Source organism: Balaenoptera physalus (assembly GCF_965194825.1).
Source record: "Balaenoptera physalus genome assembly, chromosome: 12".
Lineage (NCBI taxonomy): Eukaryota > Metazoa > Chordata > Mammalia > Artiodactyla > Balaenopteridae > Balaenoptera > Balaenoptera physalus.
In genome coordinates this window covers 96,398,474-96,411,502 of record NC_138897.1, presented here as the reverse complement: position 1 = coordinate 96,411,502, position 13,029 = coordinate 96,398,474, and the positions used below count along the sequence as shown (strand labels likewise).

The window sequence follows — 13,029 nt, the reverse complement described above, 5'->3', positions numbered from 1 at the left end:
CAATGACAAGGCTTCTTCTCAGTGGGTGTTACTTAAATTAACCCCCGAAATGACACTCCGCCCCCTGAAGCTCTCTGAACCTGCCCCCGCTCTGGGACATCCACGGGTGCTGACACATCCACACAGCTGCGCGGGGGCCCATCGCGGGCGCGAGGGGCCAAGCCTGTGACGACGGAGAAGACCGTGCTCCCCTGGCACCCCTGCAGCCTCTTCACAGGACCCCGCTGGCACATGGCCTTGCCTTTAGAGAGCGAAGCAGAATCACCCATCGAGGTGCAAACGTGGCCTCCCGGGAGAAGTCCAGTTTGCTGGGCCCTCAGCTGCAGGAGGGGAAGCCTCTGGCCGGCACAGACCTGAGGCGAGAGGCCACGTCTGTGGGGCGTCGCCGGACACGCCCTGCTCCTCTGCGACTCCAGGTGGCTGGATGGACGGTGGTCATTTCCCAGCGAGCCCTGCTGTGGAGAGACGCAGCGCGGAGCCAGCTTCGGAGGTGTCTGGGGCAGCGAATCGCGTGGCTGGGTGAGGGTGGGTGTTCCAAGGACCCCGCGCCACGCCTGTGGGAGCCCCCCCCACCGCGAGTGGACCCTGGGGCGGCCGGCAGAAGCGGCCTCGCTGCTGGAACCGGGGTGGACGTGGACGCAGGTGGATGGGGAGGCCAGCCCATGGGGCTGCGCCCCACGGAGAGGTCGGATGGACCCATGTGCCCACCAGGCCGGACATGCCCGCAGTGGTGTCTCCTTTGCAAATGACCTCAGTTGGTTTGGTCTCAGTGGAGGCTGCTGAAGTGTTCACGGGGACGAGCTACATCCCCAAACCCCGATCCCCGGCTGTGTTAGTGTCCTGGGGCCAACTGGGAACCAGTTTAAATGACAGGTGTTTATCCTCTCAGCTCTGGAGACCAGAAATCTGAAATCACGGCATGGGCAGGGCTGTGATCCCTCCTGAGGCTCTAGGGCCGCCCTTCCTGCCCCCGTGGTTCTTATCTGGTGGCCGCATCCCTCCAGGCTCTGCCTCCGTCATCGCGTGGCCTGTGCGGGCCTGTGGCTGCGTCTTCACCCTGCCTTCTCCTTGTGTCTCTGTTTTCTCTCCTTATCAGGACGCCAGTCCTGTTGGATTAGGGCCGCCCTAACCCAGTATGACCTCATCTTACCTCGAGCACTTCTGCAGTGACCCTATTTCCAAATAAGGTCACATTCACAGGTGCCAGGGGGTTAGGACTTCAACATGACTTTCGGGGGGGAAACAGTTCAGCCTACAACATAAAGAAAGCCAGTCTCGGACCAAAATCTGCACACGTACAGATGGTTAGTAAACAGTCTTCAGGGAGCAGACAGACCAGTGCATGGACCCCTCACGATGGGGCCCAGCCCCCTGTCCTCTGTCCGCTGCGCTGGCCTGACCAGTGTGAGTGAGAGGGACACGGGGCAGGCGCGTCCGCCTCCTGTGGGCATGGGACCCCTCCTGGGCTGGACTCAACGGAGCCTGGGGGTCGTTAGGAGGCCCTTCCTTTAACTTGCCAGGTTTTATTCTGACCACTTTCAAACTTCCAGCAAAGTAGAAAAGTCTTCAGATGACCAACCACACACTCATGGGGTCAACAAACAGCAGCCTGCCGGCCAAAGAAAAGTTTTTACCTTTTTCAAGGTTTACGGAGGGAAAAGAAGGAAAATAACATGCAGCAGTGTCCACGAAGCACACAGCTTGTCCCCTGCCCTTCACAGACACCGTTTTCCACCCCGATCCAGACGCAGTGGTGTTCACATCGGGCCGTATTTGCATCATTTATTTTTTTCTGAGTCATTTTAAAGTTGCAGGCATCAGGTCCTTTCACCTCGGAGTGTATCAGAACGCATCTGTAAAAGTACACAGCTTCCCCACAAGCCAGCGGTGACGCCTACAGTCACTGAAGCCCTTCCCAGCCCGGCTCGCTGCCCCGCTCGGCGTCTGAGACAGACCTCCCTGAGCACAGGCCGTGCTGGCTCCCCGGCACTGAGGCTCCCGCTTCCCAGCTCCGCCAGGTCCTTACCTGCGAGGCTGAAGCTACAGGTGGCAGGGGCTCTGGCTTGGAGCTTGTGCTGGACGTTTCAGGGGCTGCGGGCCCCATAGTCAAACCTCCGTGGCTTCAGAAAGTTTACAGAGAAGGGACACGAGCATATCTGTGACCACCTGTCCCCAGACAGAACCGCCTGCAAGGACCACAGTCTTTATTTTGCTCACAGATCTGCAGCAGGACCCACCGTCTGCACGGCACTGCCCAGGCCACCCGGCAGGCTGGTGAGGCCACCTCTGAGCCGCCGTGGGCGGGCCGCTCCGGGGCCTCGGCCCCTCCCCACACGGCCTCCCCCCGCTGCTCGGGCCTCCTCACCTTGGAGCGGTGATGCCGAGGACGGTCGCCCCAGGAGACGTGGGAGGTGTCACGCGCGTTTACGCCCAGCCCCCGAGTCGGGCGGCACCACTCCGGCGATGTTCACACGCCGCCCCCAGGAGGACGCGGGAGAGAACGCGGACCCCACGCTAAGCGGGGGTGTCAGAGTCGCAGGGCCGCGCGAACATGCAGGGGAGGTGCTGTGCCATCAGATTGTGCTGGAAAACACAGCAGACTGTGTGTGTGCGCGCACCCACTCTTATGGGAGAGAAAACGCGAGAAAGGAGAGGAGAGAAGCACTTGACCGACACCGGCACCTGCTGTGCTCAGCCTGCGCTCCACACGCCCGTGGGCTCCTCACGGTGGCCCTGCCAGGCAGGCACTGTCATCACCTCCCGCTCACAGATGAGGAAACCGAGGCACAGAGAGGTGACGTGACTTGCCCAAAGCCACACAGCCGGGGCGCGGAGGAATCTAGGGCACTGGTCTCCTCGTGAGCGCACAGGTGTTACTTAGCTGGTGTTTGGCAAATGACGTGACCTGGAACCGTGAACTTGGGGCAGCCTCCGGTTCGAGGGCAGATGGGCGGCCCGGGGCACGTGGGAAGTCCTCCTCGTCTGAGGCCGAGGCTCTGGGCCCCATGGAGGGAGGGGTCCGAGCAGAGCTCCGGGGAAGGAGTCCAAGAGCATCCTGCTGGGGGTATTTGTGGAAGAAAAGGGGGCTGGAGCCGCGGGGCCACCGGAAGGCGTCCCCTGGGGGCTCCCCGCGCACGGCCTCCCTGACGCCCTGGGGCCGAGGGGGCTGCTCAGGGGCCCGGCCCCTCCCCAGCAAGGCTGGCCCGGTGACCCGGCTGGCCCCGCCCACCATGCCCCACCTACTCCCTCCAGGGCCTGGGGCGGAGGGCGGCCCCGTGTGAGGCCAGCCCCCGCCCACGCCCGCTCCGCGCCTCTCCCCAGCTGGTGCGGTACAGCGCCGAGGGCCTGCTGCAGCTGGGCCCCCTGGGCTCCACCGCCTTCCTGCCCGACTCCAAGTGCCTGGTGGATGACGGCAGGGGCCGCACGCCCGCCCTGAGAAAGTGTGAGGACGTGGCCCGGCCAGCGCAGCGGCTGTGGGACTTCACCCAGGTCAGCGGGCTGCTGGGACCCCGGGCGCTGGCCCAGCCTGTGGGGAGCTGAGAGCATTGGGGGCTGCCGGGCTCGGGGGCTGGGCCAGCTGCTCCCACGTGACCCTCTCACGGATGTCAGGGGACCTGCCTGCAGCCACAGCCAGGGAAGGGCCGGGCTGCTCACAGCCCCGTGGTGGCCTCTTCTGGCCTCCTGGGGAGGGGCTTTGGCAGAGGGATGGGGTCTGACTGCCCCGGAAGCCCCGCCCCAGCTGCTGGCCAAGTGGACCAGACTGGACTCCCCAGAGATTTGTTGAAATCGACCCAACCCCTCCCACGCAGGAGACCCTGGGACAGATGTGTGCACGTCCTGTCTGGGGGCTCCCGGTCACAGGAGAGGCTGCAGGGGTGAGCTGTCACTGCCTCAGTGGAGCCAAGGAGATCAGCGGTCCCCAGGAGGCCGTGTGTGTGGCCAGGACGCTGAGGGCCAGGGTGCCTGGGAAGGACCTGGAGAACATACAGGACACGAGCCTGGGGGTCCTTGGGTTTGGGCCAGGGCCTTTGATGTTTGGGCGACCAGAGGGCCTGCAGAGGTGACCGACGGGCAAATCAGACGTGCCAGGGGTCAGGGAGGCATTCTGGGGGAAACGCCCGTCTCAGGGGCCCTGGCGTCCATTGTCTTGATCGCTCCTGGGACTCCAGGAGAAGGGAGATGGCTGATGGGGGCGGGGGTGGGAGGACAGAGGGATTGGGGGACAGAAGGTCACTGAGGACAGAGACGGGGGAACAGAGGGTCAGGAGGGACCAAGGGATGGGGGACAGAGGGACCGGGAGAGTCAGGACCCCGAGTCTCAGGTGGCCGTGCAGTGACCCGCTTGGCCTTGGTATCACCCCCACTCCTTGGAAGCTCTTGCGATGGGACCCCCGGGCTGACTGGGTCTCCCTCCCATGCAGGGCGGTCCCATCGTGAGCAGAGACACGGGCCGGTGCCTGGAGGTGGAGATGTCCAAGGACGCCAACTTCGGGCTCCGGCTGGTGGTGCAGAGGTGCTCGGGGCAGAAGTGGACCATCAGAAACTGGATCCAGCCAGGGCGGCACTGACCCCCAGGCTCACCCTGTGCCCCCGCCCCAGCGCAGACCCCGAGGACCTGGGGCAGGCGTGGGGCCCCTCCCACTCAGCCCGCCACTGGAACCCAGAGGGCCCTGGCCGTGCCCGCACCACCTCGGGGGGGGGGGTCGACCTGTTCTCAGCTGCCGGCGGGTCCTGGGGACATGGGGACATGGGGACCTCCCCCCCTCCAGGAGTGCGGACCCCCCGCAGCTGGCGGCTCTGCCTGAGCGCATCAGCTGACCGCCAACTCCAGATCCGAATCACGTGCCTTTTCTACGGTATTCCTGTCGAGCCGCCAGTGGCCACCTCCTTGCATGTGCTGAAGCTCCCGTCCATCCCCCAGGCAGCAATAGCCCCCTGTGAACTCCGAGCTCCTGACCTCTCCGCCCCTTGGCGGGGCTGCCCCGGTGACCACCTCCATCTAAACCGAGTGGAGCAAGGCTCACCCTGGCTGGTGAGGGGGGATGGGGACAGCAGCTGCAGTGGCCTCAAAGACAACCCCCCGGCAGCGCTCGTGCGAGGAGACTGATGTGACTGCTTCAGTCCAGTAAAGAGTGATTAAACCATACAGACCTGATGTCTCGTCCACAGGAGCCAGAGCTGGTCGGCCGTCCAGGGAGGGACCCTGTTCTAGCAGCTCACCCGGGGCCAGGCACCTCTTGTGTTGCTCTAAGGCAGGGGTCAGCAAACAATGACCCGCGGCCCCTCGCCTATTTTTATAAATAAAGTTTTATTGGCACACGGCCACACCCCTCGGTTTATGTACTGTCCACAGTGGCTTTCACACTCCAGGGCTGGAGTTGAGAAGCAGCACACCCCCACCAGGGCTGTCCCAGGGCCTCCAGGATGTCCTCTCATGATTGCACTTACAATTGCAGGACAAAAAGTTCTGCCTGTCCCTTTCCCCCATCAGGTCCACTGCCAGGCTAGCTTCTTCCCAATCCTAGCTGCTTCCTCCTGCCTCCTGCCCGATGGTGGAAGGCCTCAGCTGTGCAACGGTGAGGGGCCCCAGGGCTTGGCTCACCCAGCCATGGAAATGAACAGTAGATGGGATGCCAAGCTCCTGAAAGCCAACCCACCTAGCTCCCCCACCCATGCACAGGGTCTCCTGGCCCCTTTGGTGGTCTCCCAGGGACAGAAATTGTGGGCACCATCAGTAACTTTCAAGTTTCTCCCCATTCGTATAGAGTAACCTGGAAAGCAGGCTGGCAGGGTTTCCAGACATCAGGGCTTCAAGCTAGGGGGCTTGAAGATCCTACCTGTTCTCACTTTGCTGTGGCCAGGCAGCCCATCCTTCCAGAAGACGGGGAGCCAGTCCATCCCCCACACCTCCTGGGCTCCCCCCTCTTGCTCCCTGCCTCTCAGTCATTAATCCCATAGTGCCTCTTTCTGGGAGAGGAAAAGTCACTTCTGGTAGTGCCAAGGATCTTATATCTCGTGGGGGAATTTTCCCCAAAGAAGAGATGAAAATTTTCCTGGAATATATGAAAGAAGCAGAAGTGTTACTGAACCAAACTTGGGTCCAGTCGCCTGCACACAGTAAAGCTGATCTACTGACGCGAGTTTGTGGTGAAGGGAAGGGCAGCGTTTATTGCAGGGAGCAAGCAAGGAGTCCAGGTAGTTAGTGCTCAAAAGACCCGCACTCCCTGAGGGCTTTCAGGGAAAGGAAAAGACAGGGTGAGGGAGGGAGGTTTCCAGGTGCATGATCACCTTGTGGACATTCTTCTGATTGGTTGGTAGTGAGGTAATCGGGAGTCAACATCATCAACTTTCTGGTTCCAGCCGGTCTGGGGTCTACGTGCTTGTGGTCAGCATAGAGTTAACTTCCTCCACCTGGTGGGGGTCTCGGTATCTGCAAAACAGCTCAAGGACATGGCTCAGCATAGTATCTACAGCCCTTGAGGAGGAACTAAAGGTCCTTGACTTTGTTTAATGGCTAAACTATTATAGCCTTGCTTGACTGTTTTCCTTTCTTTTTGCATTGTCTCATTTCTCTGATTAAATTTATTTTTTGAAACTTGGGGAAGGCCTAGGAGGCTAAAGTTTTTCTGCAGACAAGAGGCAGGCAGAGGACATGGCGGGGGCAGGGTGTCAGTCCCAAGAAGGCCCCACAGGGTCCTGCTCAGTTACAGAAGCGAACTCTGTGTCTCTGGGGAGAGTGAGGGCTCTGGCCTTCCCTCAGAGTCTGAGGGGGCATGTTGGTGATGCATCCATGGCCCCCTTGCCCTGGGGTGAAGCAATGAATCTACACTTCACTGTCCTCCATCCCAAGCCCAGTGGCATGTGCCCCTCCCCCAGTGCCCTGCCCACCGGGCACCCTCCTCCGCTTCTCCTTCCTTGGGGATCCTGACCCCATTCCTCCAATGCCTTGCTTCCTGCTGCTGGGAGAGCTCTGAAGTGTCCCAATTTCTCCATTCTCAGCAGAGGATTCTATCAGCTCTAACCCAAGTCCCCCAAACCCTCTCTCTATTCCAGATTTTCCCCCAAATTTAAGACGATGATGGAGGCAAAAAAACTGGCAATGAGTGAAGCCTTAAAAGCCAGTCTCGGGGTTTCCCTGGTGGCGCAGTGGTTAAGAATCCGCCTGCCAATGCAGGGGACACGGGTTCGAGCCCTGGTCCGGGAAGATCCCACATGCCACAGAGCAACTAAGCCCATGCGCCACAACTACTGAGCCTGCACTCTAGAGCCCGCGAACCACAACTACTGAGCCCGCGTGCCACAACTACTGAAGCCTGCGCGCCTAGAGCCGGTGCTCCGCAACAAGAGAAGCCACGACAATGAGAAGTCCGCGCACCGTAATGAAGAGTAGCCCCCGCTCGCCGCAACTAGAGAAAGCCCGCGTGCAGCAACGAAGACCCAACACAGCCAAAAATAAATAAATAAACTTATAAAAAAAAAAAAAAAAAAGCCAGTCTCTAGCCAAGGACTGGTCTGCAGGAATCCAGAAGTTTCTTAAGTGAAATTACGACACGTAGCGGCCATTAGCATGCAACGTGCATTGCTTGTGGTTTAAAATAGAAAATGTCACAGGCTCGAACTTCTAAACCTCACTTGTGTCACAGTTCATTAGGCAAATCGACACTCCCATCAAAGTCGGCTGCTTTGTAGCCCACACAGGATCCCACGAAAGCCTGACACCTGGAAAACTGCTTCTCAATGTCTTGACAAACCTCTCATCCCCTTGGGAGGTGGCGAGTTCCCGTGTTTTGAAACCCTGCTCGTTCTGCCAGGGTCCTGCCTGGCACCAGGACACGTGAGGACAAAGGTGTTGACCAGGCCGGGGGTGTTGAGCTGGGTCCACGGGCAGCGGGACTAAGTCAGTCAGCCCATGACGGCCCAGAACCGTCCACGGTCTCCTAGCGGGAGACAGCTGTCTATCGGATCCGAGTGGCTTCATCCTAACACATGGCCCTGGAGCACTCATGTCTATTCCCTGCAGTCCTTACCTGCCTCATGAGCAGGTGTATCCCTCGTGAGGATTGCCCTTTTCTAGAAGAACCGCCCGAGAATCCTGGGGGTAACTCCATGCAAAGAGTCCCCACCCAAACGTCAGCTGGAAAGAGAGTTGAAGATGGACCACGGTTTCCATGCTGCTGTTTGGGGGGCAGCCACTTGGTGGTGCCACTGGGAGCGGTCCCTGCAGTTTTGTGGTCAACACTTGGCCACGGCTGGTGGGAACATCCCTGCTGGTCGAGACCCCTGCCTGCACCCCAGGCGTGCCTCTGTCTGGGGCCAACTTCACAGAGCTTTCTAATTCATGGTGACATGCACATTCATTGGCCCCCGCCTCTGTAATCCTGGGTTCAGAATAACCACTAACGCCATCCAAGGACGGTACTGAAGCCATCCCGGCCCCCTAAACCGTTTGGCCCTCCTGTTCATACTTCCCTTACCTTAGGGACAACGTTTCTTCTTTGTCTTGTTTTCCAACCACTGGCCCATGGCTGAGGCCACCCCGATTGTACCAGCCTGCATCCCATCTGTCAGACAAAGGGAATTTGATACCCGGGATTGATCACACAAGTTACGGAAGGGCTGAGGCATCCCAGGAACTCATCTTCCATCGGCTGAAGGGCCCCCGGAGGGGGTGGTGCAACTAGAGCCAGGAGGAGGGATGGACGAGACAAGGCGCTTCCAGAAAGAGCCCTAAAACCAGAGATGCGGAGGGAAACGCCCTGGTTTCTCTGCACCCTCCAATTTTCCAACATATCCTCTTGGCTGACTCTACCTGGAGCTGAAGGACAAGAAAGGTGGGACACAGAACTCTCTGCTTTGCCGGGCGGGGCCACAGAGGCGGGAGGCGGCTCTGAGCGCAGGCCCGGAGGCGGCGGCCACAGCTCAGCTCAGCTGGACCGGATTCCCGACTCAGACAGGTTGAAGCCGGGCCAGAGGGTCCCCCTGCCCTGCAGAGGGCCCAGGACGCCCTCCCCCTCGCAGGGCCCTGGCTGAGAGGCACCCATGATGAAATCAGGCTCGCTCGTCACCCGCAGCAGCACCTGAAGCTGGGCCACTCCAGCTGGCAAGAGCCAGTTTTGAAATTTTCAGGAATTTTGTGCACCAGTCGTGAACCGGAGCTATTACTAAAAATCAACTGCATGAACTTACAATTCAATCAATTATATTAAAAGCAAAGGTAATAAATACTCAAAACTCACCACTTCCTGGTGATTTACTCTATTTGAGATTATTTGCGTTTATGTATCCGTGTGGTGAGGACGGTGGCGAGCTCCTGTTCTCAACTCCACGCTCCCAGAGGGCAGGCTGGTAGCTGGAAATCACCCCTGGCGGGAATATTTGTAGATGGAAATGGGCCAGGCTGGGCGTCACGGAGCCGGTGGTTAGGGTCTGACCAGCACACCGCGGCTGTGTTCTCCCCTGGGACCCCGACGAGGAGTCTTCTCGGTCTCGTGACCAGGACTAGGATAGACACACAGAACAAAGGGGATCTCCTGCCCAGCGATTTCCTACCCCCGCCTGCTTGGGAAAAGAGCTGGCAACCATTCTCGAGAAGGAGGAGAAGGAAGGAGGGGAGAGAGGGAGGGAGAAATATGTTCAAAATGCCAGGTTTTAATCCCACTTAATTCTTGAAATAACCCCAAGAAACACTGAGAACTTCTGTGCCCATTTTGCGGATGGGGCAACGGAGGCCCGGGGAGTGAAGTGACCTGGCACAAACACACGCTTCGCCCAAGGCAGGCCCGGGGGGCCCACTTAGATCTGCTCGACCCCAAGCCTCTGTTCTTCCACTCTGCCCGGCTGCCTAGTGTTTTTTTTTCTTTTTAAACAACAGTCGTGTTTTAAATGGCAAAGATACAAGCAACTAGAATTTAATAAAACTTAATAACAGACCCACTTCTTTCATTAATTCAATTATAAATTGGCTCTGTAGCAAATTCAGAAAAATCCATGTCATTTGTTTAAAACGGTTCATTTGTAACCCAACCTAATAAACGGGTTTCTGGGAAAGGCCATTAATAAGCAGAAGCTTCTGATGGAAAATAGTGAACGTGCAGGGTTGGTTTTTTTGTTTTTTGTTTTTTCCTTTCCTCTGCTCTTGAGAGAGATAATGTATATCAGAATTTAATTTTGTCTAATAAAAATGTTCATCACTCCAATGCATCTTCATTTATAGCTCAGATTGTCTGAGTGAGTGACCCTGGGGGAAGCAGACTGCAGTGAGATTGGGTCCATGGAGTGGGGTCCCCAGGAGAGAGGCAGCCCCCAACACCTGGGAGCAGGTGGGAGAGGCAGCCCCCAGGGGCTCCTAGGCCGGGATGCAGGCCTGGCAGGGGCTGGCCAGGGACCCAGCAGACACAAGGGATGGAGAGTCTTCTGAGAATCCAAGAGAAGCATCATGAGCAAAATTTAGCTAAGAAGGAAGCAAAGGCAACAAATAAACAGAGGGGCAGCTCCGGGGTCTGTGGGACCTTTGGGAAGCAGCCCTGTGTCCTAGGAAGGGACACCAGTAGCAGCTTCTACTTGCTGCATGGTTTTGGTCAATTTCTTTCCCTGTCTGAACCTGAAAAGAAGTAATTCCTGCTCCAAAGTTTGCTCTGAGGATTAGGAAAAAACATATAACAGATCTTATCCATGGTGGTTTTTATTTTTTATTTTTTTTTGCTTCTTTTTCTTATCTGTATTTTTGAAATTTTCTGCCAAGAAACGTGTCGGCTGTGAGCCATAATTTACTCTTTCATTCATTAGTTTATTCAACACCCGCCACACGCTGTGCGATGTCCCTGGTGCAGACGACCCGCCCTGCCGTGGACCTGGGCCTCACCTTCACAGAGCAGGTCAGACAATGATAAGCAATAGGCAAAATGCGTGTTGGATGGTGGTAAGTGCTGAGGAGAAAAATAAAGCACCACAGAAGAGGGAGAGGCTGGTGTGCAATCCTTAAAGAGACATCAGGGGAAACCCCACGGAGAAGGTGCCGCTTGAGCAAAGACCAGAGAGGACAGCCTGTGCAAATGCCCTGGGGCAGCAGCAACCAGAGGGCAAGTGCCCTGGGCTGGGGCAGGCGAGGGGAGAGGAGTGGAGATGGTCAGAGCAGGGCAGCGTGCAGGCCTTGCAGACCCTCGGGGAGTGCCTCCAGCTGGGATGTGAGGCCATTGGAGGTTGGGCGGGGCAGCGTCCGTGGCGGCAGAGACTGTGAGGATTGGACGAGGCGGTGAGAGAGAAGAAGGGGGCTCGTCCGATTCAGGTATCTGGGCTCAGCATGGGTGGAGTTGCCATCAACCAAGACAGGGGTCTGGGGAAGGTGAAGGTGGGGGAAGGACACAGGTGCATGGGGGCCGGTGCCCCTCGGACAGCTCACCGAGGGCACCGATGGAGTCTGAGGTTGGGGGAGAGGTCCGGGCTGGGATCGGGGATGCTTCAAGACATCAGACTAGGTGAGATCACCCAGGGGTGAGTGTGGCCAGGGAGGAGAAGCCAGGAAGGGCTCCAGTGTAGAGGCCTCGGAGACAAGGAGGCCCTGGGGAAGGAGAACCAGTTTGCTGGGGCCGCCAAAGTGCCACGAAATGGGCACCTTCAGCAACAGACACGTATGTCTCCCAGCTCTGCAGCCAGAAGTCCAAGATCAAGGTGCCGGCAGGGCTGGCTCCTCCTGAGGCCGTGCAAGGGGGTCTATCGCTGCCCCTCCCCCAGGTCCTGGCGGTCCACTGGCAACACTCCTCGGCTTCTAGAAGCATCACCCCATCTCCACCTCTGCTGCACGTGATGTTCTCCCTGTGTGCGTGTCTGTGTCCAAATTTCCCCTTTTATAAGGACATGAGTCCTGTTGGATCAGAACCCACACCCTAAGGGTCTCATTTTAACTTAATCACTTCGGTAAAGACTTCATCTCCAGATAAGGTCACAGCCTGAGGCCCTGGGGGTTAGGGCTTCATGTTTTTTGGGGGGACACAATTCAGCCCACAGCAGGGCAGCTCAGATACTGAGGCCAATGAAGAAAGCACATCACGGGGGAGAGACAGAGCTTGTGTGCGCATAGATGGCATGAGAGGAAAACTGAAATGACCACCAGGCAATAAAAGAGCTCTATAAAACACCGCCCATCACCGTTTGGAGAAAAGCACAGCACACAGAGCTCCTGGCATGAGTACAGCCAAAGACAGTCATTATTATTAATAGCCCTCGTGCGGCCCCGAGGGAGGGCCTGGCGTGGAAGAAGAAATGGGATGAGGGGCCCCCAGCACCTACCTCGTCCTGGGGTCCCTGGGGTCCCTGGGGTCCCTGTCCCAACCACAGGCACAGAGGGGCCATCGTTGTGCTCTCAGCCTCCCAGGTGTTCTCTCGGGGATAGACCTCCCCCCAGGCACACTCACTAAGGGTCAGCGCGGTGCCACCTGGCATCGCCACAGTGCCCCCCTCCCCGCTCAGAAGGACCCCAGCTGCATTTAATACTTACCTGAGGTCCCTAATCATATTTGAACGAGGAGCTGGGCAAATCGTGTGGTCGGCCCAGCCACACGCCCACCGCCCCCCAGAGCCTGTCCTGAGACCCCCTTTCAATGGTGACTGGAGGGAAATACCTCTTGCCTGGGCCATTCATTCATTTATTCACTCGCTCACTTATTCAACGAGGGTGTTCTGAGCACACTGGCTGGGAGTGCGGAGCCTTGGGTTGTGAACGCCGGGGAAGCCAAGGTGCCAGGAGCCCCCAGCCCCGTGGCAGGGCCCCCATAGCTGGGGAGAGGGTCCCAGCCCGGCCTCTCCAGGGCCTCCCTGGAGAGGTGAATTACGAGCCCTCTCTCAACAAAGGTGTACAAAGAGCTTTATTCATGACGAGAGCCTGGAGCTCGCTCGCGATGTGCGCTGAGGTTTCAGGAGCCTGCAGCCCCGAGCACGGCTGGTGGCCGGCTGGCAGGCACTGAGTAGCCCCTACTGCGTACTGGCCCTGGGGGAAGCCCCGCTGCTCGGTGGATCCCTGCCATTTTAAGCCCG

General features: G+C 58.3%; 1 protein-coding gene across 1 annotated transcript in view; it reads left to right on the top strand.

Moving 5' to 3' along the window:
• The window catches only part of GALNT9 (polypeptide N-acetylgalactosaminyltransferase 9), a 99,861-nt gene extending 89,665 nt beyond the window's left edge, over positions 1–10,196 (top strand). Inside the window, exons 10-11 of the mRNA XM_082417189.1 lie at positions 3,322–3,489; positions 4,422–10,196. Coding sequence (XP_082273315.1) covers positions 3,322–3,489; positions 4,422–4,568 — 315 coding nt within the window. The 3' untranslated portion in view covers positions 4,569–10,196. The remainder of the gene's footprint in view (positions 1–3,321; positions 3,490–4,421) is intronic.
• Positions 10,197–13,029: the final 2,833 nt, after the last annotated feature.